This window comes from Capra hircus, chromosome 7 (genome assembly GCF_001704415.2).
Source record: "Capra hircus breed San Clemente chromosome 7, ASM170441v1, whole genome shotgun sequence".
In the NCBI taxonomy this organism is placed as follows: Eukaryota; Metazoa; Chordata; class Mammalia; order Artiodactyla; family Bovidae; genus Capra; species Capra hircus.
Genome location: NC_030814.1, coordinates 47,445,831 through 47,472,401, shown reverse-complemented (window position 1 = coordinate 47,472,401; position 26,571 = coordinate 47,445,831). Strand labels below are relative to the sequence as shown.

At 46.5% G+C, this 26,571-nt stretch overlaps 1 protein-coding gene across 2 annotated transcripts; it reads right to left on the bottom strand.

Moving 5' to 3' along the window:
* On the bottom strand, positions 968 to 26,571 carry ATOX1 (antioxidant 1 copper chaperone). Of its 2 annotated transcripts, none has more exons than XM_005683195.3 (4): positions 26,443 to 26,571; positions 14,838 to 14,913; positions 10,541 to 10,709; positions 968 to 2,200 (listed from the first exon to the last, which is right to left on the bottom strand). In XM_005683195.3, exons 1-3 carry the CDS (start codon positions 26,446 to 26,448, stop codon positions 10,585 to 10,587), a joined length of 207 nt encoding a protein of 68 aa, XP_005683252.3. In that variant the 5' UTR covers positions 26,449 to 26,571; the 3' UTR covers positions 968 to 2,200; positions 10,541 to 10,584. The 2 variants fall into 2 exon arrangements, with proteins under 2 accessions (XP_005683252.3, XP_005683251.3); XM_005683194.3 differs by lacking the exon at positions 968 to 2,200 and adding an exon at positions 7,124 to 7,270.

Below are 26,571 nucleotides of genomic sequence, written 5' to 3'. Positions count from 1 at the left end.
CACCTGTAGGAACCTTGGGTTTCCATAGAACACAGTGTGAAATTACTGATCTAGTCCATGGATTGATAAAATTCCTCTGCAAAGGGAAAGATTGTAAGCATTTTAGACTTCGTGGACAATCTCTGTTGCAACTATCCAACTCAGCCATTGTAGTGAAGAAGCAGCCACAGATAATACATCCAAGATGAAAATGTGTCCATGGAAACTACTTAGTGAAAGAAGCAGGTTACAAAACATCAGCACCAATAAAATTATTAAAATGATTATTGAGGGCTTCCCTGGTGGCTCAGTGGTAAAGAATCCCCTTGCCAGTGCAGGGGACATGGGCTTGATCCCTGATCCGGGAAGATCCCACATGCAGCAGGGCAACTAAGCCCGTGCGCTGCAATTACTGAGCCTGTGCTCTAGAGCCCAGGAGCTGCAACTACTGAGCCCACAGCGTCCCAGAGCCCACGCCCTGCAACAAGGGAAGCCACTGCAATGAGAAACCTGTGCACTGCAACTAGAGAGGGTTAAATAAATAAACTAGTGGGTTAAATAATTTGCCAGTAAGATATGGAGCTGGGATTTAAATGCACACAGTCTAATTCCAGAGCCTGAGTTTTGAAACACTACAGTATATTGCCTTTTATGTTTACATATATATGTATATGTTTATGGGACTTCCCTGGTAGCTCAGTGGTAAAGAATCTGCCTGCAATGCAGGAGATGCATCAGATGTGGGTTCGATCCCCGTGTTGGAAGGATCCACTGGAGGAGGATTTGGAAACCCACTCCATTATTCTTGCTTGGAGAATCCTGTGGACTGAGGAGCTTGGTGGGCTACAGTTGCAAAGGGTTGGACATACTGAGCAATTGAGCATGCATGCACATAAATATTTACATAAGCACCAAAAAGATGTAGAAAGAAATACACCAAAACGTTACACAGACTTTCTTCATCATGTAGAGATTATAATGCAGGGAGTGAATTATGAATAAGATGGTTTTATTTCTGTATCATCATCATAACTTAGATATTTCCATTATGAGGCATTAGGAGTTTTTCTTTCTAAAGAGCTGTCCAGTTCTAACATTCTAGAATTCCTCAAGGCCTCTGCTACCTCTGGAGTTTTGTGTGTGGAGGAGGCAGAGGCAGGAGGTGGTGATGGAAGGGTCTGGGAAGCTTGTCTCACAGCGCTGGAGGGCATTTGAAGCTCTTAGAGGTTCTGGGCTGCTTCCCCAGCCTCTAACCTTCCACCTCTCCTTCTAGCCCTTCCTACCATCTCAGTGGCTTTTCTGGCCTCTTTAATTGCCAGGAACACAGAGGGAACCACAGCTTCTGTTTAGACCAGGAAAAAAAAAAAAAAAGGAGTTAGATACCCACCAGTGGCTGCTTAAGGGAGGATGGTTTCCAAACTGGGCCCTGGGAGTGGCAGTGACTGAGCAGGGGAGGGGTCAGGTCTGAGATGGGCAGCGGCCTGACCGGGTAGCCTCAGGCCTGTTATGGAGCCATAGGATTCAGGAACCCACTCCCCAAAATGTCAAGCGGAGTGGGGTAGGGGATCCGCTTCCAAATGTGCCGGGTGCCATGAACCATATGGGTGGGCCTAGGAGCAGTGGGGGCCCAGGGCTGCTTGGCCCTCTTGTGTTTTCTGGGCTTCCACTATCAAAAGGGCATCAACAAGGACTTCCCTGGAAGTTCAGTGGTTAAGACTCCATGCTTCCACTCTAGGGGGCACAAGTTGGATCCCTTGTCAGGGAACTAAGATCCTACCTGCCCTGAGGTACAGCTAAAAAAAAAGGGGGGGGGCATTAACAAGGAGGCTGGTGACCAGGTGGTCTGATGACTCCAGCTGTGTTCCGGAGGAAGAGCTGAGGGGGTGGGCCAGGTGCCACCATGGGGGTGCTGGACTGACGCCTGAGTATCATGATAAACCTAGCCTCCATTGTGAGAAGTGCCAGGGAAGTGCATGTGGGCTCAACACCAGAATTTCCCCGCCGCCCAGAGCTGTCCGGAGTTGAGCCAGTTGCTTGTAGAGCTCTCTCTCAGGGCTGGTGTGCAGGCCAAGACTTGGGGGCACACCACTGGGGGGAGGCAGGGTGGGGAGTTGTGTGGATATTGGACTGGACAACCAGCCATCTTCTTCCCCAAACCCTGCAGTGATGATAACAGTAGCCAGGCTGAGCACCCACTGTGTGCATGCATCACCTCATTTCACTGTGAAAAAAGGCATAGTTATTATTTTACAGATGAGAAAACTGAGATCCCGAGGACAGTTAAGCAACCTGCCCAAGCTCATGCCATCAGGAAACAGCCAGGCTGGCACTGAACCCATCTGTTTGTCTGCAGAGCCTGCATTCTCATCTAAGATCCAGCTGGCTTCTAGCTGTCTGGGGATTTTTAGTCCTAAAAGGACTAGGATGCTAGGAGCCCAGGATGAGCAGACCAGTGGGGGATAACATCCTTGTTTCCAGAGGCTTTGATATTCTCTTTCAAAGTTCTGACTGGCAGTCATGAGACCTGCAGAACTTTCCCTTCCTGGGGAGCAGATAAGCACTCTCTCATCCACTTAAACAAAGTGACCACAGCCCCGAAAGACATGGAAATCTAAAAGCAGCTCTGCGGGACACTCCCCAGAAATTACAGGCTTGTGTTTTTGAAGAGACCATCCCTAATTAAAGGAGAATGCCACGGAGAGGGCTGTGACCTGAACAACCACCACTCTCCTCCTACTCAGCGCAATGCTTGAGGGTCCATTTTTCCTTCTCGTAGTCTGCAGGGTTGAAAGGACCCAGATCTGTAGGTCTGCAAATTCTAAGTTTTCAAACTTCAAATTGTATAATGGTGAAACTTTTTGTTCAAAAGACTTGATTTGTGGAATGCCGCCATCAAGTATTAGGCATTCTTATTTCAGTCTCAGAATCTTACGTAAGCCACCTTATATAATCTCACAATAGCCAGCTGAGGTAGATATATCATGATCCCCATTCTACAGATGAGGAAGTGAGTTGCACAAAAGAATCCATTAATTTCCCCTCAAGGCCATGCAGTTAGTAAGCAGTGGAGGTAGAATTTGAACCCAGATCTGCTCAAGTCCTGAGTGTGGCTCAATACCTTGGCTGTAGGAGGGAGCTGGGTAGGTAAAACTGTATGTCAAGCTGCCTTGGTTTGGCATCTGCCTTGGTTTGGCATCTGCCTTGGTTTGCACACTCCTGTGTCCTGTGGAGCCGCTGTGGAACCTGGCCAGCACCAGAGAGTAGTTTAAAAAACTGGAAACAGGTCCAGTGTCCATCAGCGTTGAATGAATAATACTTTGTGGTATGGCCGTACAATGGCATACTACTCAGTGATAGGAAGAAATAAACTATTGAGACCTCAATAACATGAGTGAATTTCAAAGTCACTGTGGTGAGTGGGAAAAGCCAGACAGAAATGAGTCTATTCTGTGTGACTGTATTTTTATAAAAGTATAGGAACTAAAACCTGATTGATAGTGGCAGAAAGCTGATTGGTGGTTACTTGCGGGTGGAGGGAGGGGTGGAAGGATTACCAAGGAGTCTGATGAGTGTTTCCCAGGTGATAAACATCACTCTCTTGATTGTGGTGATAGGTTCATGAGTGTGTCTATATATCCTTTAACAGTATATATAGGCTTAAGTTGTGTGCCATTTATCAAATGAAGTTATACCTCATTAAAGTTGTTTAAAAAAAAAGTCAAAAACTTGTATTTAACAGGAGACATGGATAGATGACTTGTTCAAGCTCGCTCAGAGTCGAGGGGCTCCCTCTGTGGACCCTCTGCTGCCCTCTCCCAAGTCCAGCCACTGGACTCTGCTGGGGCTCTGCCTCCAGCACCATAGGGCCTGTGTGGCTTCTCTCCAGCCCTGGGGATGTCAGCACTGGAAAAGGTAAGGCTTTGGCCATGGAGGACATGGGGGGAAGGTGCACAGAGGCAAAGGTGACGGGAGCCTGGAATAGTGAGCCCCAAGAGGGGCTCCAGACTGCTGTATTCACACAGGGACCTTTTACAAAAATATAAACCTGCTAAAAGGATCAGATCAGGTAATTTCTGCCTCTGTAAGATTAACTCAAAGAATGCCTCCTACACATCTACCATGTCTGAGTCGAGCCTGTCCTGGTCCACTGTCTTACAGGGACCAGATAAAAATGAATGTCATATTATTAGAGACATGCAGATCAAAACTACAATGAAATATCACCTCACACCAGTCAGAACGGCCATCATCAAAAAGTCAACAAACAATAAATGCTGGAGAGGGTGTGGAGAAAAGGGGAATTTCTTGCACCATTGGTGCAAATGTATATTGATACAGCCACTATGGAAGATGGCATGGAGATTCCTTAAAAAACTAGGAATAAAACCACCATATGACCCAGCAATACCACTCCTAGGCATATACCCTGAGGAAACCAAAATTGAAAAAGACACACGTACCCCAAAGTTTATTGTAGTACTATTTACAATAGCTAGAACATGGAAGCAACCTAGATGTCCACTGATAGATGAATGGATAAAGAAGCTGTGGGATATATACACAATGGAAGATTACTCAGCCATAAAAAGGAATGCATTTGAGTCAGTTCTGATGAGGTGGATGAACCTAGAGACTATCATGCAGAGTGAAGTAAGTCGGAAAGAGGAAGATAAATATCGTAAACGAACACATATATATGGAATCTAGAAAGACGGTACAGATGAATCTATTTACAGGGCAGCAGTGGAGACACAGAACAGTCTTATGGACACGGGGAGAGGGTATGGGAGGGAGAGGTGTATGGAGAGAGTAACATGGAAACTTACATTACCATATGCAAAATAGATAGCCAATGGGAATTTACTGTATGGCTCAGGAAACTCAAACAGGGGCTCTGTATTGACCTAGAGGGGTGGGATGGGATGGGAGATGGGTGGGAGGTTCAAAACGGAGGGGACATAAGTACATCTATGACTGATTCATGCTAATGTTTGACAGAAAGCAACAAAATTCTGTAAAGCAATTATCCTTCAATTAAAAGATAAATTAAAAAAAAAAAGAATGACATAAACATAAGGGCAGGATGCACAATAAACAGCCCCCAAATAGCAGCCATTACACATCCAATCAAATATCCCCACTGTGCCTGCTTTCTGCACTGAGGGAACAGATGTGTGGCCTGATTGTTGAGGACAGGAAAGACACGTGGATGAAAAGCTTTGCCTCAGCCCTGAAGCTAGGAGGATAAATGCTGGGAGGGCCAAGAGGAGAGATAAATTACTTCCAGTTGTGGAGGTTTCCTGGAGGCTGTGGTATGCAAGGGAGGGAAAGGAATTTGTACGTGGAGACAGGCGGCAGGGGGAGGCGGGCGAGATCATTCCATCTGGAGGCAGTGTGAACAAAAGCAAGGCAGCTGGGAGATGCAGCTGGCTGCAGAGAGGGCTGGGAAGCCTGGGCAGGTGGGCTGGGGTCAGGCACTGGGGCAAGCATGGGGTGACATGTGGACACATTTGCTCCCCACCCCCCAACACACACACACACCCTGCTGTGAAATCTCATTGGCTCCCGCTGCTTGGGGTGTTGAAGAGCAAAACCTAGGGTCTCAGCTGGAAACCTGGATTCCAGCAGGGAGTGATAGGGTGGAGAAGAATCAAAGGAAAGGAACTCCTCCAAGGACCACTCGCCCCAAGAGGCACCAATGTCTCTATCCTTGGGCGTTCCCAGTGGGCCAGCCAGCATCAACCAGGTCTCCTGGGAAGCTGTGAAAATGGAAAAACTCGTTTGTACTCCCAGAGTCCACAGAAACGGTCTTCAACATCTCCATGGATGGTCAAAGCCAATGAAGAGCGCCATCTTGTGGCCAAGACACCTAGATACCTTGAAGGCTGGGAGAGGCCCTGTGCCCCTAAGGGACCACAGAGGCAGAAATGGATGAGACTTGTTTTAAAACTCTCATAATGGGGCCAGAATTACACCAGCACACAGTTTAGAGCTGGCAGAGTTTTACTTAAGGCCCCTGAGGTGCAGATATTGTGCACTGCACAGACGAGGAAACTGCTTCTGGGAGAGATGAGGTGACTGGTCCAAGGTCACAGGTGGCCGAAGGCAGAGCCAGGTCTCACCCCAGGTCACTGATCAAAGCAGTGATGTGGTTCCCAAGACTTTTCAGTAGGAATGCCAGGTCAAAACTGCTCCCACAAGATGCCTTTTTTTTCTTTCTCTTACAATCACGCAGTGAAGTTTCCAGGATCTAAATGCTGTGCGATGACCTCATCTCGCCCCAATGGCTCATGGGAGATGTGCTTATGTATTCTTGCATTTCAAACATTTGTTTTAATTTCTAACATGGCATAACCCACATAACCATAAACTCTTTGAGACACTCAGAAATGTTCAAGCATGTAAAAGGGTCCTGAGATCAAATAGTTTGAGAGCTGCCGCTTTAAAGTATTTTTAAAAAGTAAATAAAGCTATACAAATGAAAACATCCCCTTTGTTTTGATATAACTGAATCAACTCCGTGAGGCATTAACTTTTAGGTTGACTGGGATTCTAGTTGCCATCTCTATAGATATTTGATTAATTAAATACACACCAAAAAAATGTACGTGTATAGAGAATGTTTACTGAGTGATTTCTAACTGGCAAGCACTCTCTAAGTGATTTACATGAGTCATTTAATCCCCACAACCACCATTTGCAAGAGATGCTGTTACATTTTATGCCTGTGGACATCAAGAGATTACTGGGAGATGTGGAGCTTAGACTCTATCCCAGTCTCTCTTTTCCCATTATTATGATACACAAGCACATCTTCCCATTATTATTCCCACTACCATACAATTTTACGTCCCTTAAATGCATTCACTTGACAGACAAAAGTTTTTCAACATATGGAGTCTAAGAAAGTAGTGAAAAGAAACAGGATCACCAACCTAACCCAACACCTTCACTTATAGATGAGGAAAAGTGAGGCCCAGAGAGGGTAAGTGATCTGCAAAAGCTCACACAGCCAAGATTCAGGATCCACTGGACCTGGGAGCTGTCAGAACGCCAACCCAAGGAAGCACTGTAGTTATTTCCTTCACAGCAACATGTGAGCGGCACAGCACAGCACGAAAGCAAGTGACAAGACCAGGCGAGAGACAGTATCGCCAGCAAAATCGGCTTGACTTTATTGCAGGGAAGCTACAGAGGAGCAGGGCAAGTGAGGGTCTCCGCAGGAACTACCATTGCTGAGCGGGATTGCCAGGTCCTAGGTCTGTCTGGAAGGCAGGAGAGGATCAGCGTCCTGGAAGAAATGAGAAGTGAGGTGGAACACTGGTGCCATCTGCTGTGCACATGGAGACACTACAGAAGCAGTAAAGATTCCCTAAGAGGCAGTTGCAGGGCGGGAAGTGGGAAACCCAGGTGCTGAGTAGGACTAGAACCCCATGTCCAGGCCTGCACGCCTCTCCTACAAGAATGCCTTGACCTTGCTAAGCCGATCACTGCTGAAGCCCTCTTCCAGGCTCTCCCAGGGCTGTTGGAGCTCTTCCTCTGTCTTGTTTCAACTTATACGGGGATGGCAACAGAAAAAAGCCATGAGCAAACAAATCTGCTAAGAGCCAGATGATCAAGGAGACCTCATAACCAATAAACATTCATCATCTGGTTCCTGAACCTGGCTTCGAATCAGTCACTGGGGAGCCTCTTAAAACAGATTCAGGGACAGATGCTGCCTGGTGTGTGGGAGTAAAACTGGCTTGATCAGTGATCCTCACCCAGTACTGTGGTATGAACCTCCAGGAGCCCCTTCATACTACACATTGTTACTGACAGGTGGGCAGACCAAACTCTATGATGCCTGAATTTGCTGTGAATACAGGGGTGGTGAGAGTGGGCCACGGATGAAATGATGGCAATGACTCGATAATTGATCTGGGAGGTGGGCATGTGGAGATTCATTTTACGACTCTATTTGCATAGTTTTTACAGTTCCTATAATTAAAAAAAAAAAGCTAAAATAGATAAATTAGTGAAAACTACTATGAGAACTATCTAGTCATTGAAAGGAATGAAGTACTGATACATGCTAAGCTTGAGTGAATCCTGAAAACATTATGCTGAGTGAAAGAAGCCAGACACAAAAGGTCACGTAACGTTTCCTTTTATAGGAAACATCCAGAATAGGTGAGTCCAGAAGGGCAGAAAGCAGATTTGTGGTTGCCAGGGGATGGAGAGAGGAGGCAGTGGGGAATGAGTGTGAGCTTAAATGGGTACAGGGAGTCTTCCCAGTGGGATCAAAGTTTTGAAATTAGAGTGGTGGTACAACACTCTGAATACACTGTAAAGGCCCATGAGTGGCACATATGACAATGGTCAGCTGAACGTTATGAGAATTTAATCTCAATTTAAAAAGAAGAGCCTACTATGAGAAAAAACACACATTAAGCTATACATGGTTTACAACTGGCAGGTATTTTTATTTATTCATTTGGCTGTGTTGGGCTGTCTTGGTTGCAGCATGAGGGATCTAGTTACTTGACCAGGGACTGAACTCAGGCCCCCTGCATTGGGCATGCAGACTGTTAGCCACTGAACCACTGGACCACCAGGGAAGTCTAGGTATTAATTTTTTAGTTAAAATTTACATGCTCAAGTCAGGAGTTTCCAATTCAGTATGTCTACACTGGGGCTCCCCCATGTGTGGAGCCACTGAGTAACTTTTCCCTTCCTCCATCCATCCTTGTCATAGAGACTTTTATAAACACAATCTTATACCCAATATAAAATAGGGCTACTTAGGTTAGATGGAGGGGCCCAGGGTCCCACCCTCCCTCCCAAAACCGCAGGGACACAGGAACCCCCATGATGAACACTGGTATGGTGGAAACATTGCTCTCCCTTTAAAAAGCATCCTTCATATTCAGAGGGACGTCATAGCAACCCCCACAAGGCAGGAAAGCAAGGTAGAGGTTACAGCCCCATTTTACAGGAGGGAAGACTAGGTCTCAGGAATAAAACAAAAATGTCCAAAGTCAGAGTGTGAACTGAGGGCAGAGCTAAAACCAGACTCCTGGAATACCGATTATTCACCCTGGGCTCATTCCTGAACATGGCTGTATCTGTGGGCAGAAAGGGGAAGAGGAGACAGGCACACCTGACATCTTGTGATCTGCGTGTGATGTCACCAGACACACAGGACATCGCCACGGCGCAGATTCCAACACCTACCCTTAAGAAGGAGGCTGCGGCTGAAGGTCACTGCCCTGGCCCGCCAGGCAGTTGGACACCTGACTTGCAGCCTGCTCCTGGCACTCATCTGCGTGAAGCTTTGGTCAAGTCACTTCCCTTCTCCAGGCCTCGTGTTTCCTGATTACAGTGAGAGCCCTGGCCGACATTAGGGATGTCGTGATTGTTGTCATCCACGCGTTAGAGATACTCAGGGCCGGTGAGCCCTAGGAGGGCTGTGCTCTGAAGGGTTCTGAGGCTGGGACTGGGCACAGAGGGAAGGAACGCTGCACGGATGACTGAAGTCTGCCCTGGCTCCACAGTGAAGGGTGCTGGCACAGTGCCACCGGCCTTTCTGGATTGTGTAAAATCAAAGGGAACAGCCAGCTTAAACACGCAGCTGTGGTTTTTGTTTTCACCTTGACAGCTTTATTGGGGGTACACTGTCATGTTATACACATATTTTAGTGTACAATGTGATGACCTGTAACATATCAGATGAATACACCCACATGGAGAAGGAAATGGCAACCCACTCCGGTATTCTTGCCTGGAGAATCCCACAGACAAAGGAGCCTGGTGGGCTACAGCCCATGGGGTCACAAAGAGTCGGACATGACTGAGCGACTAACACACACACACCCACATACCCTCACCAGACTGGTTTTCATTTTTCTAGAATTTCCATAAATGAAAGCATACAGTGTGTTTCCTTTCCTTGGCTTCTTTCACTCACTCCTTTTATATGTGAGATTCACTGGAGTTGTTGCGTGGACAATAGTATTCAATTATATGGCTATACCACAGTTTGTTTACTCCCCTAGTGATGGACACTGGGTTGTTTCCAGCTCTGGGCTATTACAAGTCAAGCCACTACCAGTATTTACAAGTCTTTGTATGGACAGTGCTTCCCATTTCTCTTGTGTAAATACTAGGCAAGGAATGGCTGGGTCATATGGTAGGCTTTAAGAAGCTACCAAACTGATCACACTGTTTCTGCACCAGTCTGGGCAAAGGGCATGTTTGGGAAGCTGACAACAGTTCCAAGTGGGGTTGGAAGCCAAGGTGAATTCACTTACCTAGTCAGTGAACAAAGCTCAGGGAGTACGTGAAGTATAACACCTCTGAAGGGACCCTTATATGACCAAAGTAAAAGACACACTGCCCAGGCCCAGATGCTTACACTTAAACCCTGTTGATCACAAACTATGGCCCAAAGTCACAGCGGGGTCCCCGGGATACATCAAGCAGCACTCGGTCTGCTCGTGGGAGACTGGAAGGAGTCCCTGAGCTTGTGGTTTGCATTGGGTAATGACATATTTGGTGGCCATGTCGGGGCCTCACCCACCTGCCCATGCTGGTCCATCCTGCAGGCTGCTGGACGGGGCCTCTCTACTTGGGGCCAAGGTAGGAGACAGCCTTTCCTGTTTTCCCCAGGGTCTCCAGCAAAGTGTCCACGCTGTGCTCAGAGTTGATGCAGACCTTTTTGTTGGGCAGGTCAATGTCAAATTGAACTCCTGCAGAAAGTAGGGTGGGGAGGACAGACATGTACCCAGTCAGGCTCTTAAACTGTTCATCCCACTCTTTCCCTCTCCTCTAGACCAGGGATTGGCAAACTTCTGTAAAGGGCCAGAGAGCCTGTGGTTTAGGAACTGTGAGCTGCACAGACTCTGCCCCATCGTCTTCTGTAGATTGTTTGGTGGTGTTGTGGCTTCCCTGCTGGCTCAGGGGGCAGGGAATCTACCTGCAATGTGGAAGACCTAGGTCTGATTCCTGGGTTGGGAAGATCCTCTGGAGAAGGGAAAGGCTACCCGTATTCTGGCCTGGAGAATTCCATGAATTGTATAGTCCATGGGCTCACAGAGTTGGACATGACTGAGCGACTTTCGCTTTTGTGTCTGACTCTTTTGCGAATGCATGTATTGCAGCCTGCCAGGCTCCTCTGCCCATGGGATTTCCCAGGCAAGAATCTAGAGTGGGTTGCCATTTCCTTCTCCAGGGGATCTTTCCGACCCGCAGGGATCAAACCCATTTCTCTTGTGGTTCCTGAATTGGTAGGCAGATCTTTACCACTTGAGCCACCTGGGAAGCCCCCCATATTGTTTTACAAGCCTGAAAAAGTGTAAAAACCATTCTCAGCTATGCAATAACAGACTGTGGGCCCACGGGCTATAATTTGTCCATCTCTCCTCTAAATAAGGGCTGTAAAAAATTTTTTTTTTCTTAATTGCAAAAGTAATACAGACATACTTTTTTTTTTTTGCCACATTCTGTGGTTTGTGGGATCTTAGTTCCCTGACCAGGGATCGAATCTGTGCCCCTGCAGTGGAAGCATGAAGTCTTAACCGCTGGACTGCCTGGGAAGTCCCCAGACACACCATTACAAAAAAAAAGACAAGCATTTTTGAATATAATTTGAAATTGTAAGGACCCCTACTATTTCCTGCCTCAAGAATCACTGAACAATAGGGACCCATCCAGTGTTTCTCCTAATGGACAAATGAAAAGTCATTTTCCAAAGTGGCATCATACTCTGTAAACAAGTTACTTATATGTCACTTTCCAGTGTCCAGGATACCTTGCCATATAGAGACGTACTTCATTCTTTTTGACAGCCACACCATATCCCACAGTGTTACTGTATCACAGGGCTTCCCAGGTGGCCCAGTGGTAAAGAATCTGCCTGTCACTGCCGGAGATACAAGAGACTCAGGTTTGATCCCTGAATCAGGAAGGTCCCCTGGAGGAGAGAATGGCAACCCTCTCTGGTATTCTTCCCTTGAGAATCTTATGGACTGAGGAACTTGTAGGGCTACGGGCCATGGGATCACAAAGAGTTGGACACAACTGAGCAACTGTGCACACACACACCATCCATCTACTCAGTCCCCCTCTAAAAGACACTGAGGTTGCTTCCAATTTCTCACTATGATCAAAACAATGTAGACATACTTGAACATATCTTATAAAACTTGTGAAAATATTTCTATAACATGAATTCATAAAATGGAAAGTGTGGGGCAAAATATTGGTGTACTTTAAATGTTCACAGATTTTGCAGAACTGCCCTCCTAAAGAGCTGTGTCCATTTAAGGACCCTTGCTGGCATATGTGAGTAGGTACAAACGGGTCTTGTTGAAATAACAAAGGCAGAGTCCCAGGCTTGGCTTCACCACTGACTGGCTGGGTCCTGCCCATCACAGGCCCCAGTCTCCCCATTGGAACATGAAGGAGTTGGGGCCCTTGTGGGCACTCCAGGTCAAGTATGCCACTGATCTGTGATTCCTCATGCCCAGCACTGCTCATCTGTGGCCTGACTGACTCAGAAAACCCTTCTGACTCTTAAGTGGCCACCCAAGTGGGAATAGTAGTGAAAGGTGGGAGATACCTGCCCAAGCTCAGAGGTAGGTCCTCATGCACCAGTGAAGGGGCCTCAAAAAGCATATGGCACAGGATTCAGTCCTAACCTCTAACTCTGGACCTACTGGACACCAGGGGCTGAGGGCAGTGCATCCTGGCTATACTCTGGGTTTTGTCTTTTGCTTCAAAAGGGCCTCCCTCCTCTTTAGAGAAAATATTCTGGTGGCATCATAGAGCTGGAAAACACTCTGGGATCATCCGACCCAGTGGATTTCAAAGCTGTGTTTCTGGCAGCCCAGGTCCCCAGGCAGGTGTTCTGGAGCTGGCAAGAGTGAAAGCAGGCCGGCCCTCACTTCATCCAGACCTGCTGCTTGTATACAGGGGCTTCCGAGCAGGGTTTCACTCTTTTAAAAAAGAAAAAAAAATTATTTATTTTTGGCTGTGCTGGAACTCCGTTGCTGTGCACGCTTTCCTCCAGCTGTGGTGAGTGTGGGCCACTCTCCAGTCGCGGCGCCCAGGCTTCTCATTGCAGTGGCTTCTCTTGTTGCGGAGCACAGACTGTAGGGCACGTGGGCTCAGGAGTTGCAGTTTCCGGGTCTTAGAACACAGGCTCAGCGGTGCACGAGCTTAGCTGCTCAGTGGCAGCAGGACCTTCCCAGCCCCGCGCAGGGGCTGGACCCATGGCCCCTGCACTGGCAGGCATAGTCTTTACCCCTGAGCCACCAGGGAAGCCGTGGAGCGTCACCTTAAAGCATCCAGAGCAAAGCTAAGAGACTGACATTGCCATGCCACAGCTGGGGAAGGCCAGGCCCCAGAAGAGGAGGCCATGGTCCCACAGGAAGTTAGTGGCCAAGTTCTTTCCATTGTTTCAGATTTTTTCAAGTTCAGGTTCCAGTTTACAGTCTAGAAATTGCAGAAATTAGCCGTGGACTCACTATGAGACTCTGGGCAAGTCACTTCCCGCTCCGGGGCCTGGTGTCAACATCCCCATTCCACAGATGGAAAGTATAGCTAAGAGGACTGTTTTAAGTGCTAACAAGATGACAACCACATGAGAGCCCTTGGAAAACTGGGTGTTATTGTTGTGAGAGGTCTGATTCAATGGACATGAACTTGGGCAGGCTCCCCGAGATGGTGAGTGACAGGAAGGCCTGGTGTGCTACAGTCCATTGGGTTGAGAAGAGTCAGACATGACTTGATGACTGAACAGCAATAGTGGGAGTTGGGAGGAAAGTTTAAGAAGGAGGAGCCATATGAATACCTGTGACCAATTTATGTTGATGTATGGCAGAAACCAACAAAATATTATAAAGCAATTATCCTTCAATTAAAAATAAATTAAAAAAGAAAGAAAATTGGGTGTTTTATTATCCAGGGTTTTAGAAATGAAAATCTTAAAAGACAGATTGCCCCCAGGACTCTGATCACAACTCTGTCGTTATCTCATGGAACCCCAGGACCAGACCCTAGCCCACTCTGGGCCTCAGTTTCCGCAGATGAGAATTGAGGGGACTGGAGAATGGTTTTCTAAATAGACCCAAAAGAGGTGCTTTAGCACTTCTGCCTGGAAAATCCCATGGATGGAGGAACCTGGTAGGCTGCAGTCCATGGGGTCACTGAGGGTCGGACACGACTTAGCGACTTCACTTTCACTTTTCACTTTCATGCACTGGAGAAGGAAATGGCAACCCACTCCAGTGTTCTTGCCTGGAGAATCCCAGGGACGGGGGAGCCTGATGGGCTGCCGTCTATGGGGTCGCACAGAGTCGGACACGACTGAAGCGACTTAGCAGCAGCAGCAGCAGCAGCAGCAGTTCTGCCAGCATGACTGATTGAAAGTTTGTTTCTTAGAATGTTACAACTTTTAAAATCTTAATAGAGAATGACACTCCAATGTATCACATAACAAAAATTACCACAGTGGAGATGAATGTAACATAGTAACTAGTCCTGCAAGGGCTCCTCCAGGCCAGATTTACTGGCTGTCATTTACTGGCTGTGTGATACCAACAGATCATTCAACCTCTTTGAACTTCAGTTCCCTCCTGCTGGCAACAGAGATGGTCAAAGAAACTACCTGAAGTGGTTGTGGTGAGGATTAAATGACATGATCCACAGAGGCCATGAGGCAGAGTACTTGGCACATGCTAAGTAGCTCAGTACGTTTTGGTTTCACTGTTATTATCAGCTTAAACTCAAGATTCTCCTGCTCCATGCCTGCTTTCATTTTATATAAGTGTACCAGTCTCCCCACCCCACCCCCCAACCCAGGGCCACTCACTCACCTCCTAGCTTGTTGAGGACTCGAGTGACTGCGTTAGAGCAGCCTTCACAGGTCATATCCACGGAGAACTCGTGCTTCTGAAACAGACAAAGGGGACCATGAGCCAGGTCCTGCAGAGGGACCCCCACACCCACTAGCATGCAGGCCCATTCAGGGCCCCAAGACAGAGGGCAGAGAGAAAGGCAAGATCAGGCTGTCATCAGACTCATCAGCAGCCTGAGTCTCACTCTACTAAATTGTACAGTGGAGTAACTCAGGGTCTCTGTATCTCAGAGGTGGTTGTGTTAAAGGACAGAATCCCTAGAAAAATTTTAGCAGTATCTGGCACACAAGTATCGAATCACCTGGGAAGGAAGTTTAAAATGCTGGTTTCTAGTCTCACCTTCAACATTCTGATTTTTCAGTTATGCAGTTGTCTCAGGATCACTAGTAACTCTGGTCGGGGGCAAGGGGCATGGTCTGAGCAGTGCTGATCTGGGGGTTGTAATTATGCATCAGAATATCACTCTCTGCGTTAGAATCACCTGGGAGCTTATTAAAAACTAGAGGTTCTGGTCAGCAATCCAGAGGGCTGAGGTGTCTATTATCGACAATAAGCTTCCATGGTGATTCTGAAGTACAGAGACCACTGCCACATTCCAAGTGCCTCAGAGGCAGCACCTAAGCCCTAGAAAGGGAGAGAATCTGCCTGGGTTCCCAGTGAGCTAAAGCTGGGCCAGTAAAAGAACTCAGGTTTCTGGACTCTCCATGTGGGCTCAACATCCTACCATATCTGGGTTATCTAACAAACCAAGGGCATGAAGGCAAGCTCCCAGAACATGAGTTCTGTTCAGCTCACTGCCGCATCCCCAGTGAAGGGAAAGGTGAGCACCTGGCGCAGAGGAGGGGCTTAATACAGTTTGTTGAGTGAATGGATAATTGATACAGCTGCTTGAAGAACCCTGAGTTCTTCCTTTGGTTTCAGACAAAGGTTATTTATACCAATACTTCCTTTATTGTAATCTCTGGAAATGAGACCTGGCTTCAGATCCCAGCTCTGGCACTTAGTAGCTGTGTGACCATGAGTAAGTAACTTTACTTAACTCCTTTGTGCCTTGGTTTCTATATCTGCAAAATGGGGATTAGAGTTCCTTTCCAGGCTGGCGAAGGCAATAAACACAGGATTTTAAGCATAGCAGCCAGCATGCAAGATGGCCCCATGATCTCTTCAGTTCAGTTCAGTCACTCAGTCATGTCCAACTCTTTGCAACCCTGTGGACTGCAGCACGCTGTCCATCACCAACTCCTGGAGTTTATGCAAACTCAGGTCCATTGAGTAGGTGATGCCATCCAACTATCTCATCCTTTGTCGTCCCCTTCTCCTTCCACCTTCAAATCTTTCCCAGTATCAGGGTCTTTTCAAATGAGTCAGTTCTTTGCATCAGGTGCCCGAAGTATTGGAGTTTCAGCTTCAGCATCAGTCCTTTGAATGAATATTCAGGACTGATCTCCTTTAGGATGGACTAGTTGGATCTCCTTGCAGTCCAAGGGATTCTCAAGAGTCTTCTCCAATGCCACAGATCAAGAGCATCAATTCTTCGGCACTCAGCTTTCTTTATAGTCCAACTCTCACATTCATATATGACTACTGGAAAAACCATAGCTTTGACTAGAAGGATTTTTGTTGACAAAGTAATGTCTCTGCTTTTTAATATGCTGTCTAGGTTGGTCATAACTTTTATTCCAAGGAGCAAGGGGCGAGGGGCACGCTCTGAGCAGTGCTGATCTGGGGGTTGTAATTATGCATCAGAATATCACTCTCTGCGTTAGAATCACCTGGGAGCTTATTAAAAACTAGAGGTTCTGGTCAGCAATCCAGAGGGCTGAGGTGTCTATTATCGACAGTAAGCTTCCATGGTGATTCTGAAGTACAGAGACCACTGTCACATTCCAAGTGCCTCAGAGGCAGCACCTAAGCCCTCGAAAGGGAGAGAATCTGCCTGGGTTCCCAGTGAGCTAAAGCTGGGCCAGTAAAAGAGCTCAGGTTTCTGGACTCTCCATGTGGGCTCAGTCATGGCTACAGTCACCATCTGCAGTGATTTTGAAGCCCCCCAAAATAAAGTCTGTCACTGTTTCCCCATCTATTTGGCATGAAGTGATGGCACCAGATGCCATGATCTTAGTTTTCTGAATGTTGAGTTTTAAGACAACTTTTTCACTCTCTTCTTTTGCTTTCATCAAGAGGTTCTTTAGTTCCTCTTTGCTTTCTGCCATAAGAGTGGTGTCATCTGCATATCTGAGGTGATTGATATTTCTCCCGGCAATCAGGATTCCAGCTTGTGCTTCTTCCAGCCCAGCGTTTCTCATGATGTACTTTTCATATAAGTTAAATAAGCAGGGTGACAGTAAACAGCCTTGACGTACTCCTTTCTCTATCTGGAACCAGTCTGTGGTTCCATGTCCAGTTCTAACTGTTGCTTCCTGACCTGCATACAGATTTCTCAGGAGACAGGTCAGGTGGTGTGGTATACCCATCTCTTTAAGAATTTTTCACAGTTTGTGGTGATCCACACAGTCAAAGGCTTTGGCATAGTCAATAAAGCAGAAGTAGATGTTTTTTTCTGGAACCCTCTTGCTTTTTTGATGATCCAATGGATGTTGGCAATTTGTTCTCTGGTTCCTTTGCCTTTTCTAAATCCAGCTTGAACATCTGGAAGTTCACGGTTCACATACTATTGAAGCCTGGCTTGCAGAATTTTGAGCATTACTTTACTAGCGTGTGAGAGGAGGGCAGTTGTGCAGTAGTTTGAGCATTCTTTGGAACTGCCTTTCTTCAGGATTGGAATGAAAACTGACCCTTCCCAGTCCTGTGGCCACTGCTAAGTTCTCCAAATTTGCTGGCATATTGAGTGCAGCACTTTCACAGTATCATCTTTTACGATTTGAAATAGCCCAACTGGAATTCCATCACCTCCACTAGCTTTGTTTGTAATGATGCTTCCTAAGACCCACTTGACTTTGCATTCCAGGATGTCTGGCTCTAGATGAGTGATCATATCATCGTGATTATCTGGGTCATGAAGATCTTTTTTGTATAGTTCTTCTGTGTATTCTTGCCACCTCTTCTTAATATCTTCTGCTTCTGTTAAGTCCATACCATTTCTGTCCTTTATTATGCCCATCTTTGCATGAAATGTTCTCTGGGTATCTCTAATTTTCTTGAAGAGATCTCGTCTTTCCCATTCTATTGTTTTTCTCTATTTCTTTACACTGAGCACTTAAGAAGGCTTTCTTATCTCTCTTTGCTATTCTTTGCAACTCTGCATTCAAATGGGTATATGTTTCCTTTTCTCCTTTGCCTTTTGCTTCTCTTCTATGATCTCTGCCTCTTGGTATTTATGCCCTTGAGTAGTCTCATCCCACAATGTCTCAGGGTTAGCCTGTATGTCTTGTAGAACATGGCTGAAGTGATGTTAGGGGACCTTGGAGGCTAACTCATAAAAGACATGTGTTGTCTGCCTTACTCTCTCTAGGATCATTCACTCCAGAAGAAACTGGCTGTCATGTCCTAAGGACTCTCAAACAAACCTAGTGAGAGGTGCACACGGTGAGAAACTGAGCCCTTCAGCCAACAGCCATGTGAGGGAGCCCTCTTGGAAGCTGATCCTCCTTCAGAGGGCCACAGCCCTGGACAATACGGTTACTGCACCTCCAAAGAGACCTTAAGCCAGAAACACCAGTAAACTGCTTCCAGAGTCCTGACTCTCACAAACTGTAAGTTAATGAATATTTGTTGCCTTAAACCACTAAGTTTGGGGGGCAATTAATCAGGAGTGATAGATAACTAGTATGTTAGGTAAAGAGATTGAAGCCTAGTAGTAGGTTCCACTGGGGTAAAAAGTTAGCTATCAGGGACTTTCTTGGTGGCCCAGTGGCTAAGACTCTGCAGTTTCACTGCCAAGGGCTGGGGTTCTATCCCCAGTTGGGGAACTAAACTCTGTGGTGTGGCCAGAAAAAAAAAATAAAAAAGAAAGTTAGCTATTCTGATTATTATTGTTATTACTTTATTCCACTTCCCTCTTTTCTATCCCTTAAAAAGAAGAAAAAAACAAAAAAACTATGGCTACATTTTTCATGGAGTATTTCAAATCTGTTACCTTAATAGGAATTCTGGGCATAGCATTGTATCTTACTGGAAGACCTCAGGCAAAATCCTTGCCCTTAAGGGCCCCAGTTCCCTTATCTAAACCATTAACCAATTAAGTTTTCTCAGCCTCAGTGCACATAAGAATCACTTCGGGCCTTGGGGACCAGGCAGGTCTGCAGGCTGCCTCAGTGGGCACTGTGGCTCTGGGTGGGCCCTGGGACCCTCCATTTTTAACCCACTGAGGAGAGACAGACAGAATGTGGTCCACTGGAGAAGGAAATGGCAAACCACTTCAGTATTCTTGCCTTGAGAACCCCATGAACAGTATGAAAAGGCAAAATGATAGGATACTGAAAGAGGAACTCCCCAGGTCAGTAGGTGCCCAATATGCTACTGGAGATCAGTGGAGAAATAACTCCAGAAAGAATGAAGGGATGAAGCCAAAGCAAAACCAACACCCAGCTGTGGATGCGACTGGTGATAGAAGCAAGATCCAATGCTGTAAAGAGCAATATTGCATAGGAACCTGGAATGTCAGGTCCATGAATCAAGGCAAATTGGAAGTGGTCAAACAAGAGATGGCAAGGGTGAACATTGACATTCTAGGAATCAGCGAACTAAAATGGACTGGAATGGGTGAATTTAACTCAGATGACCATTATATCTACTACTGTGGGCCAGGAATCCCTCAGAAGAAATGGAGTAGCCATCATGGTCAACAAAAGAGTCTGAAATGCAGTACTTGGATGCAATCTCAAAAACAACAGAATGATCTCTGTCTCCAAAGCAAACAATTCAATATCACAGTTATTCAAATCTATGCCCCAACCAGTAACACTGAAGAAGCTGAATGGTGCTATGAAGACCTACAAGACCTTTTAGAACTAACACCCAAAAAAGATGTCCTTTTCATTATAGGGGACTGGAATGCAAAAGTAGGAAGTCAAGAAACACCTGGAGTAATAGGCAAATTTGGCCTTGGAATGCGGAATGAAGCAGGGCAAAAACTATTAGAGTTTTGCCAAGAAAATAGCAAACACCCTCTTCCAACAACACAAGAGAAGACTCTACACATGGACATCACCAGATGGTCAACACCGAAATCAGATTGATTATATTCTTTGCAGCCAAAGATGGGGAAGCTCTATACAGTCAACAAAAACAAGACCAGGAGCTGACTATGGCTCAGATCATGAACTCCTTATCGCCAAATTCAGACTCAAATTGAAGAAAGTAGGGAAAACCGCTAGACCATTAAGGTATGACCTAAATCAAATCCCTTATGATTATACAGTGGAAGTGAGAAATAGATTTAAGGGCCTAGATCTGATAGATGGAGTGGACCTGTAAATGTAAGACTATGGCAAATGAGGTTCGTGGACATTTGTAAGCAGGGAGAAGTGGATCGGATCAAGAGGACCATCCCCATGGAAAAGAAATGCAAAAAAGCAAAATGGCTCTCTGAGGAGGACTTACAAATAGCTGTGAAAAGAAGAGAGGTGAAAAGCAAAGGAGAAAATGAAAGATATAAGCATCTGAATGCAGAGTTCCAGAGAATAGCAAGTAGAGATAAGAAAGCCTTCTTCAGCGATCAATGCAAAGAAATAGAGGAAAACAACAGACTGGGAAAGACTAGAGATCTCTTCAAGAAAATTAGAGATACCAGGGGAACATTTCATGCAAAGATGGGCTTGATAAAGGACAGAAATGGTATGGACCTAACAGAAGTAGAAGATATTAAGAAGAGGTGGCAAGAATACACGGAAGAACCATACAAAAAAGATCTTCACGACCCAGATAATCATGATGGTGTGATCACTCACCTAGAGCCAGACATCCTGGAATGTGAAGTCAAGTGGGCTTTGGAAAGCATCGCTACAAACAAAGCTAGTGGAGGTGATGGAATTCCAGTTGAACTATTTCAAATCCTGAAAGATGATGCTGTGAAAGTGCTGCACTCCATATGCCACCAAATTTGGAAAACTCAGCAGTGGCCACAGGACTGGAAAAGGTCAGTTTTCATTCCAATCCCAAAGAAAGGCAATGCCAAAGAATGCTCAAACTACCGCACAATTGCACTCATCTCACATGCTAGTAAAGTAATGCTCAAAATTCTCCAAGCCAGGCTTCAGCAATATGTGAACCGTGAACTTCCAGATGTTCAAGCTGGTTTTAGAAAAGGCAGAGGAACCAGAGATCAAATTGCCAACATCCTCTGGATCATGGAAAAGGCAAAAGAGTTCCAGAAAAACATCTATTTCTGCTTTATTGACTATGCCAAAGCCTTTGACTGTGTGGATCACAATAAACTGTGGAAAATTCTGAGAGAGATGGGAATACCAGATCACCTGACCTGCCTCTTGAGAAATCTGTATGCAGGTCAGGAAGCAACAGTTAGAACTGGACGTGGAACAACAGACTGGTTCCAAATAGAGAGAGGAGTGTTTCAAGGCTGTATATTGTCACCCTGCTTATTTAACTTATATGAAAAGTACATCATGAGAAATACTGGACTGGAAGAAACACAAGCTGGAATCCTGATTGCCGGGAGAAATATCAATAACCTCAGATATGCAGATGACACCACCCTTATGGCAGAAAGTGAAGAGGAACTAAAAAGCTCCTTCATGAAAGTGAAACCGGAGAGTTAAAAAGTTGGCCTAAAGCTCAACATTCAGAAAAAGAAGATCATGGCATCCAGTCCCATTACTTCATGGGAAATAGATGGGGAAACAGTAGAAACAGTGTCAGACTTTATTTTTTTGGGCTCCAAAGTCACTGCAGATGGTGAATGCAGCCATGAAATGAAAAGACGCTTATTCCTTGGAAGGAAAGTTATGACCAACCTAGATAGTATATTCAAAAGCAGAGACATTACTTTGCTGACTAAGGTCCATCTAGTCAAGGCTATGGTTTTTCCTGTGGTCATGTATGGATGTGAGAGTTGGACTGTAAAGGCTAAGCGCTGAAGAATTGATGCTTTTGAACTGTGGTGTTGTAGAAGACTCTTGAGAGTCCCTTGGACTACAAGGAGATCCAACCAGTCCATTCTGAAAGAGATCAGCCCTGGGTGTTCTTTGGAAGGAATGATGCTAAAGCTGAAACTCCAGTACTTTGGCCATCTCATGCGAAGAGTTGACTCATTGGAAAAGACTCTGATGCTGGGAGGGATTGGGGGCAGGAGGAGAAGGGGACGACAGAGGATGAGATGGCTGGATGGCATCACTGACTTGATGGACGTGAGTCTGAGTGAACTCTGGGAGTTGGTGATGGACAGGGAGGCCTGGCGTGCTGCAATTCATGGGGTCACAAAGAGTCGGACACGACTGAGCGACTGAACTGAACTGAGGAGAGACAGAAGGGTAAGGCCACACACCTGAGAAAAACTGGTCTAAATGGCTTCTCAGGCTCTCTCCAAGTCTCAAACCATCTTGGGTCTGGATTATCATCATGCTGTACAAGGGAAACTGAGGCCAAGAGTGAAGTACTTCGGTTTTTCAGTGCTGAGTTATATAATCATCATTTGCACCATCATTACACAACCAGCAAACCACTATTTTACTGAGGCCAAATCTGCAAAACTTGCCTTAAAGAAATAGTCTTCCTTTTCTTCTAGTTAAACACATTTGATTCTTTCAGCTAATTTTGTGACCATTCAACAACAACCACAACAAATTCTGGAAATAAGGATTTCTAGTGGGGACTCCAAAATCTTGCCTTTAACAGGTGGCTTTCAGTATCAGCATCATCTGGGAACATGCCAGAAATGCAGACTCTCAGGTCCTACCCTCAGGCCTCCTGAATCAGAATCCTCGGTTTTTAACAAGACACCCAGCTCATTCCTGCCCACATAATAGTTTAAGATGCTGCTCCAGCACACAAACTGTCAAACTACAGCCTGCCTGCAACCTGGCTTTGTAAAGTTTTACTGAAACACAGCTAAGCTCATTCATTTACTTTCACACTAGAATGGCCGAGTTGAGGACTTGTAACAGACCATATGGTTCATGAAGACTTAGGTATTTACTGTCTGGCCCTTTAAGAAAAAGTTTGCTGACTCCTGCTCTAGAGTACGGAGAAGGCAATGGCACCCCACTCCAGTGCTCTTGCCTGGAAAATCCCATGGACGGAGGAGCCTGGAAGGCTGCAGTCCATGGGGTCACTGAGGGTCAGACACGACTGAGCAACTTCACTTTCACTTTTCACTTTCCTGCATTGGAGAAGGAAATGGCAACCCACTCCAGTGTTCTTGCCTGGAAAATCCCATGGATGGAGGAGCCTGGTGGGCTACAGTCCATGAGGTCACTGAGGGTTGGACACGACTGAGCAACTTCACTTTCACTTTTCACTTCCCAGCATTGGAGAAGGAAATGGCACCCCACTCCAGTGCTCTTGCCTGGAGGATCCCAGCGACGGGGGAGCCTGGTGGGCTGCCGTCTATGGGGTCGCACACAGTCGGACACGACTGAAGCGACTTGGTAGCAGCAGCAGCAGCAGCTCTAGAGTAACTAGTAATCAAGAATTGTCGGTGGGGGTGGGGGTTTCCCTGGTAGTCCAGTGGTTAAGACTTAGCCTTCTAATGAAGAGGTTGCAGATTCGATCCCTGGTTGGGGAGCTAAGATCCCACATACCTTACAGCCAAAAAACCAAAACATAAAGCAGAAGCAATATTGTAACAAATTCAATAAAGATTTTTAAAATGGTCCATGACAACAACAACAACAACAAAAGATTGGTCAATAGCTTGCATCTGTATACCAATCCAAAGCTTTAATGGGTTTGCAAGACCAACATAAAACCTAAATCTGTTGAGTACCCACTACGTGAAATGCTCTTTATATAGTATCTAAGTCAGTCCCCACCCAGCTTGGAAAGGGAGCTAGTCACCCTACTATACTTAGGAGAAAACTGAGGTTCCAGGGGTTAACTAAGCTACCCAGTCACGTGGTGGGTATATATGGAGGTTGGGATGTGAATCCAGGTTTTCCTGGCTCCAGGGACACCTTGCTGGTTCTGGACCAGCAAATGGGGCTGCAGAAACCCTGAGACGGGGACACCTTGGGAAGAAGCACAAGGTTTTTGCTGCCCGAGGACCTAAAGTCAATAGATCTCTAGAGCTTTCTTTTGTTGGCTATGAAGGACACGTCTCTTTCCATCCTGCACAGTACAGAGGTCAGAAGCCAGCAGACAGGCAATCATTATTCAGGGCTCTCTTCCAGTACCTCTGAGTTACAAAAGTAAATATGGGGGTTGTGGAAAGACTCCTTAATGAGTAGAGTAATCCATTCTTTACAGAGAATCCCAGGACTGGCCCCACCACTGAATGCTTGACTTTGCAGAGTCAGCCCCTCAGCGCCTCTGCTCTGCCACCTATAAAACAGTTTCTGTAAAGAAGATGAAAAAGCCCAGTCATCTGTACAATCCTTTAATAGAATCTCAGAACTGGAAGGGCGGGAATGGAATGGAGTAATACTATCCAGATGCCTCCCAGAGGCGAAATGCTTTCTCAAATATCCAGAACATTCAGTCTTTGAACACCTTGATGATTGGGAATTTACTAAGATAAGAGTGCCTACTATGTGCCAGGCATTGTCCATGCATGTCTTTGTTTAATCATCACAACAACCCCACAAGATAGGCCTTAGTATTATCACTTCTTGACAGCTGAGGTCACTCACTCAGGGTGACAGAGAACAGCCACTGTGGTCCTTGTTAACACAGGGTTGAAACTTGCCTGCTGTAGTTCTACCCAATTTGTTCTAGGTCTACACAAGAGCTACCATTGCTTCAGGACTATGCCAGTGGCTGAGCTACGAATTTTACTGGCACTTTTCCTGTTACTACTAATGATAGTCTTGTGAGGTTGCAGTTTTTATCCCCATTGTATGCTGAGGAAATCAAGGGACAGAGAGGTAAAGCAGTGTGTCTAAAGTCACCAGCTGGCAAGGGTGGCGGTTGGGGCACAGCTTTTTCAAAGAAGTTTCAGAGATTCCAAGTGTTTGTGTGAGAAGCCTCTCAGGTGACTCATTGTTCCCTTTCCAGCTTTGGTGTGAGTCCCTTGATTAATACCCTTCTTCCTTCAGCTGTTCATCTCGTGATAATACTGCCAAGTGCCCTCTTCATTCTGATATCCACTCTGGTCTTTTGTCAAAATCCCCAGAAGTATAAAAAATAAATTCCCAGAAGTGAACCTAGAATAGAGCCACCCTCAAGCTGGCTTTTCCCTCATGCCACCCAGCCACCAAAACCTGGTAGCCTCCACTATCCCAGACCCAGAGTGATTAGTGCTGTTCTCTGACACTGTCACAGGCAGATTTGCTCAACCGGGAGGGCTGGTTCTGTCAGGTTCTTTGTTCATACTTTGGTTGTCTGAGGATTTGTCTCAAGGTGCCTGGCAAGACCCAAGGGGAATGACACTTGAGATGTTTGTGACCTGGCCCGGAGGAGTCTCTAGCTCACCTGTCAGCTCCCCAAGGCTAGGCTGCTAAGACACAGGGCATCTGTGGGATACCTCTGGGTACCTACTTGGAGCAGAGCCATAAAACCAGGCAACCCTGGGGAAAAGTGTTAAGCACCACAAGACACCAGCCAGAAGCCCCGAGATCAGATCAGGAACAGAACTTTCTCCCAAGCCAGCATGACTACTTTTATTGAGCAATTATCATGTGAGACCAGGAGAGACTTGGACCCTGAAGATAAGGGGCTTAATCTGAGCGCACCCATTTCTCAACACCACCCTGAATAAATCAGTGGACCTTTTTTTGTAATCTGAAAAAGGCCTTAAATTTTTACCTACAAAATGAGACCATGAGACTGAGTCAGTTGCAAAGGTGCCCTAAGACCTGCTCTGCCCATCCCAAACTCTGCCACTGAGCAACTGGTGACTTTGGGCAGGACCCTGAACCTCTCTGGAGCCCATGGGTTCAGGTTCATAAAGTGACTGGTAGGAAAGGGTGAAAGCACTCTTTCCATTCATTATGGCTCAACTTGAAACTCAAAAGTGGCCAGGGGAAGCGAAGAAAAACACAGATTTCTGAACACCTGTCCTATATGGGAGGCAAAAGCCACCGCAAACCCCTCTTTCAGGCCAGCTCTGCCAGAAGAGACATCCAGGTGGGACACGCAGCGACCAGCCATCCCCGTTCCTGATAGCCACCTGTGTGATCTCTGCGACTCCCTGCCCCTGTTGGGGTGGTCTCAGTTTCCCCGTCTATGCATGAAAGGTTCAGGCTTGTAATCGCATGAAGGTTAGGAGCTTCCATATGCTGAAGCCTGACTCCCAGATAAAATTCTTTTGGGGATCCGATTTTCTGGAGGGTCGCAGAAGCTGTGGGGAGCTAGGTGGGAGGGGCAAGAAGTGAGGCGACAGTTCCGGCCGCTGCCAGACCCCTTGAAGAGGGACGTCTGACCCACCGGCGGTGCAGCCGAGCAAGCCGGAGGCCGCGGGTCTGCGCGGGGCGGGGACGGCGCGACCACTTACCGGCATGATTGAGGAGGAGGTGGTGGCTGCGGCGGTGACTACGCCTCCACCGGCTCTGAGCGCTGACGCGGCCGCGCTTCCGGGTGTGCACGCCACAGGAGCCGCCCTCTGGTCCCGGCCCCGCCCCCT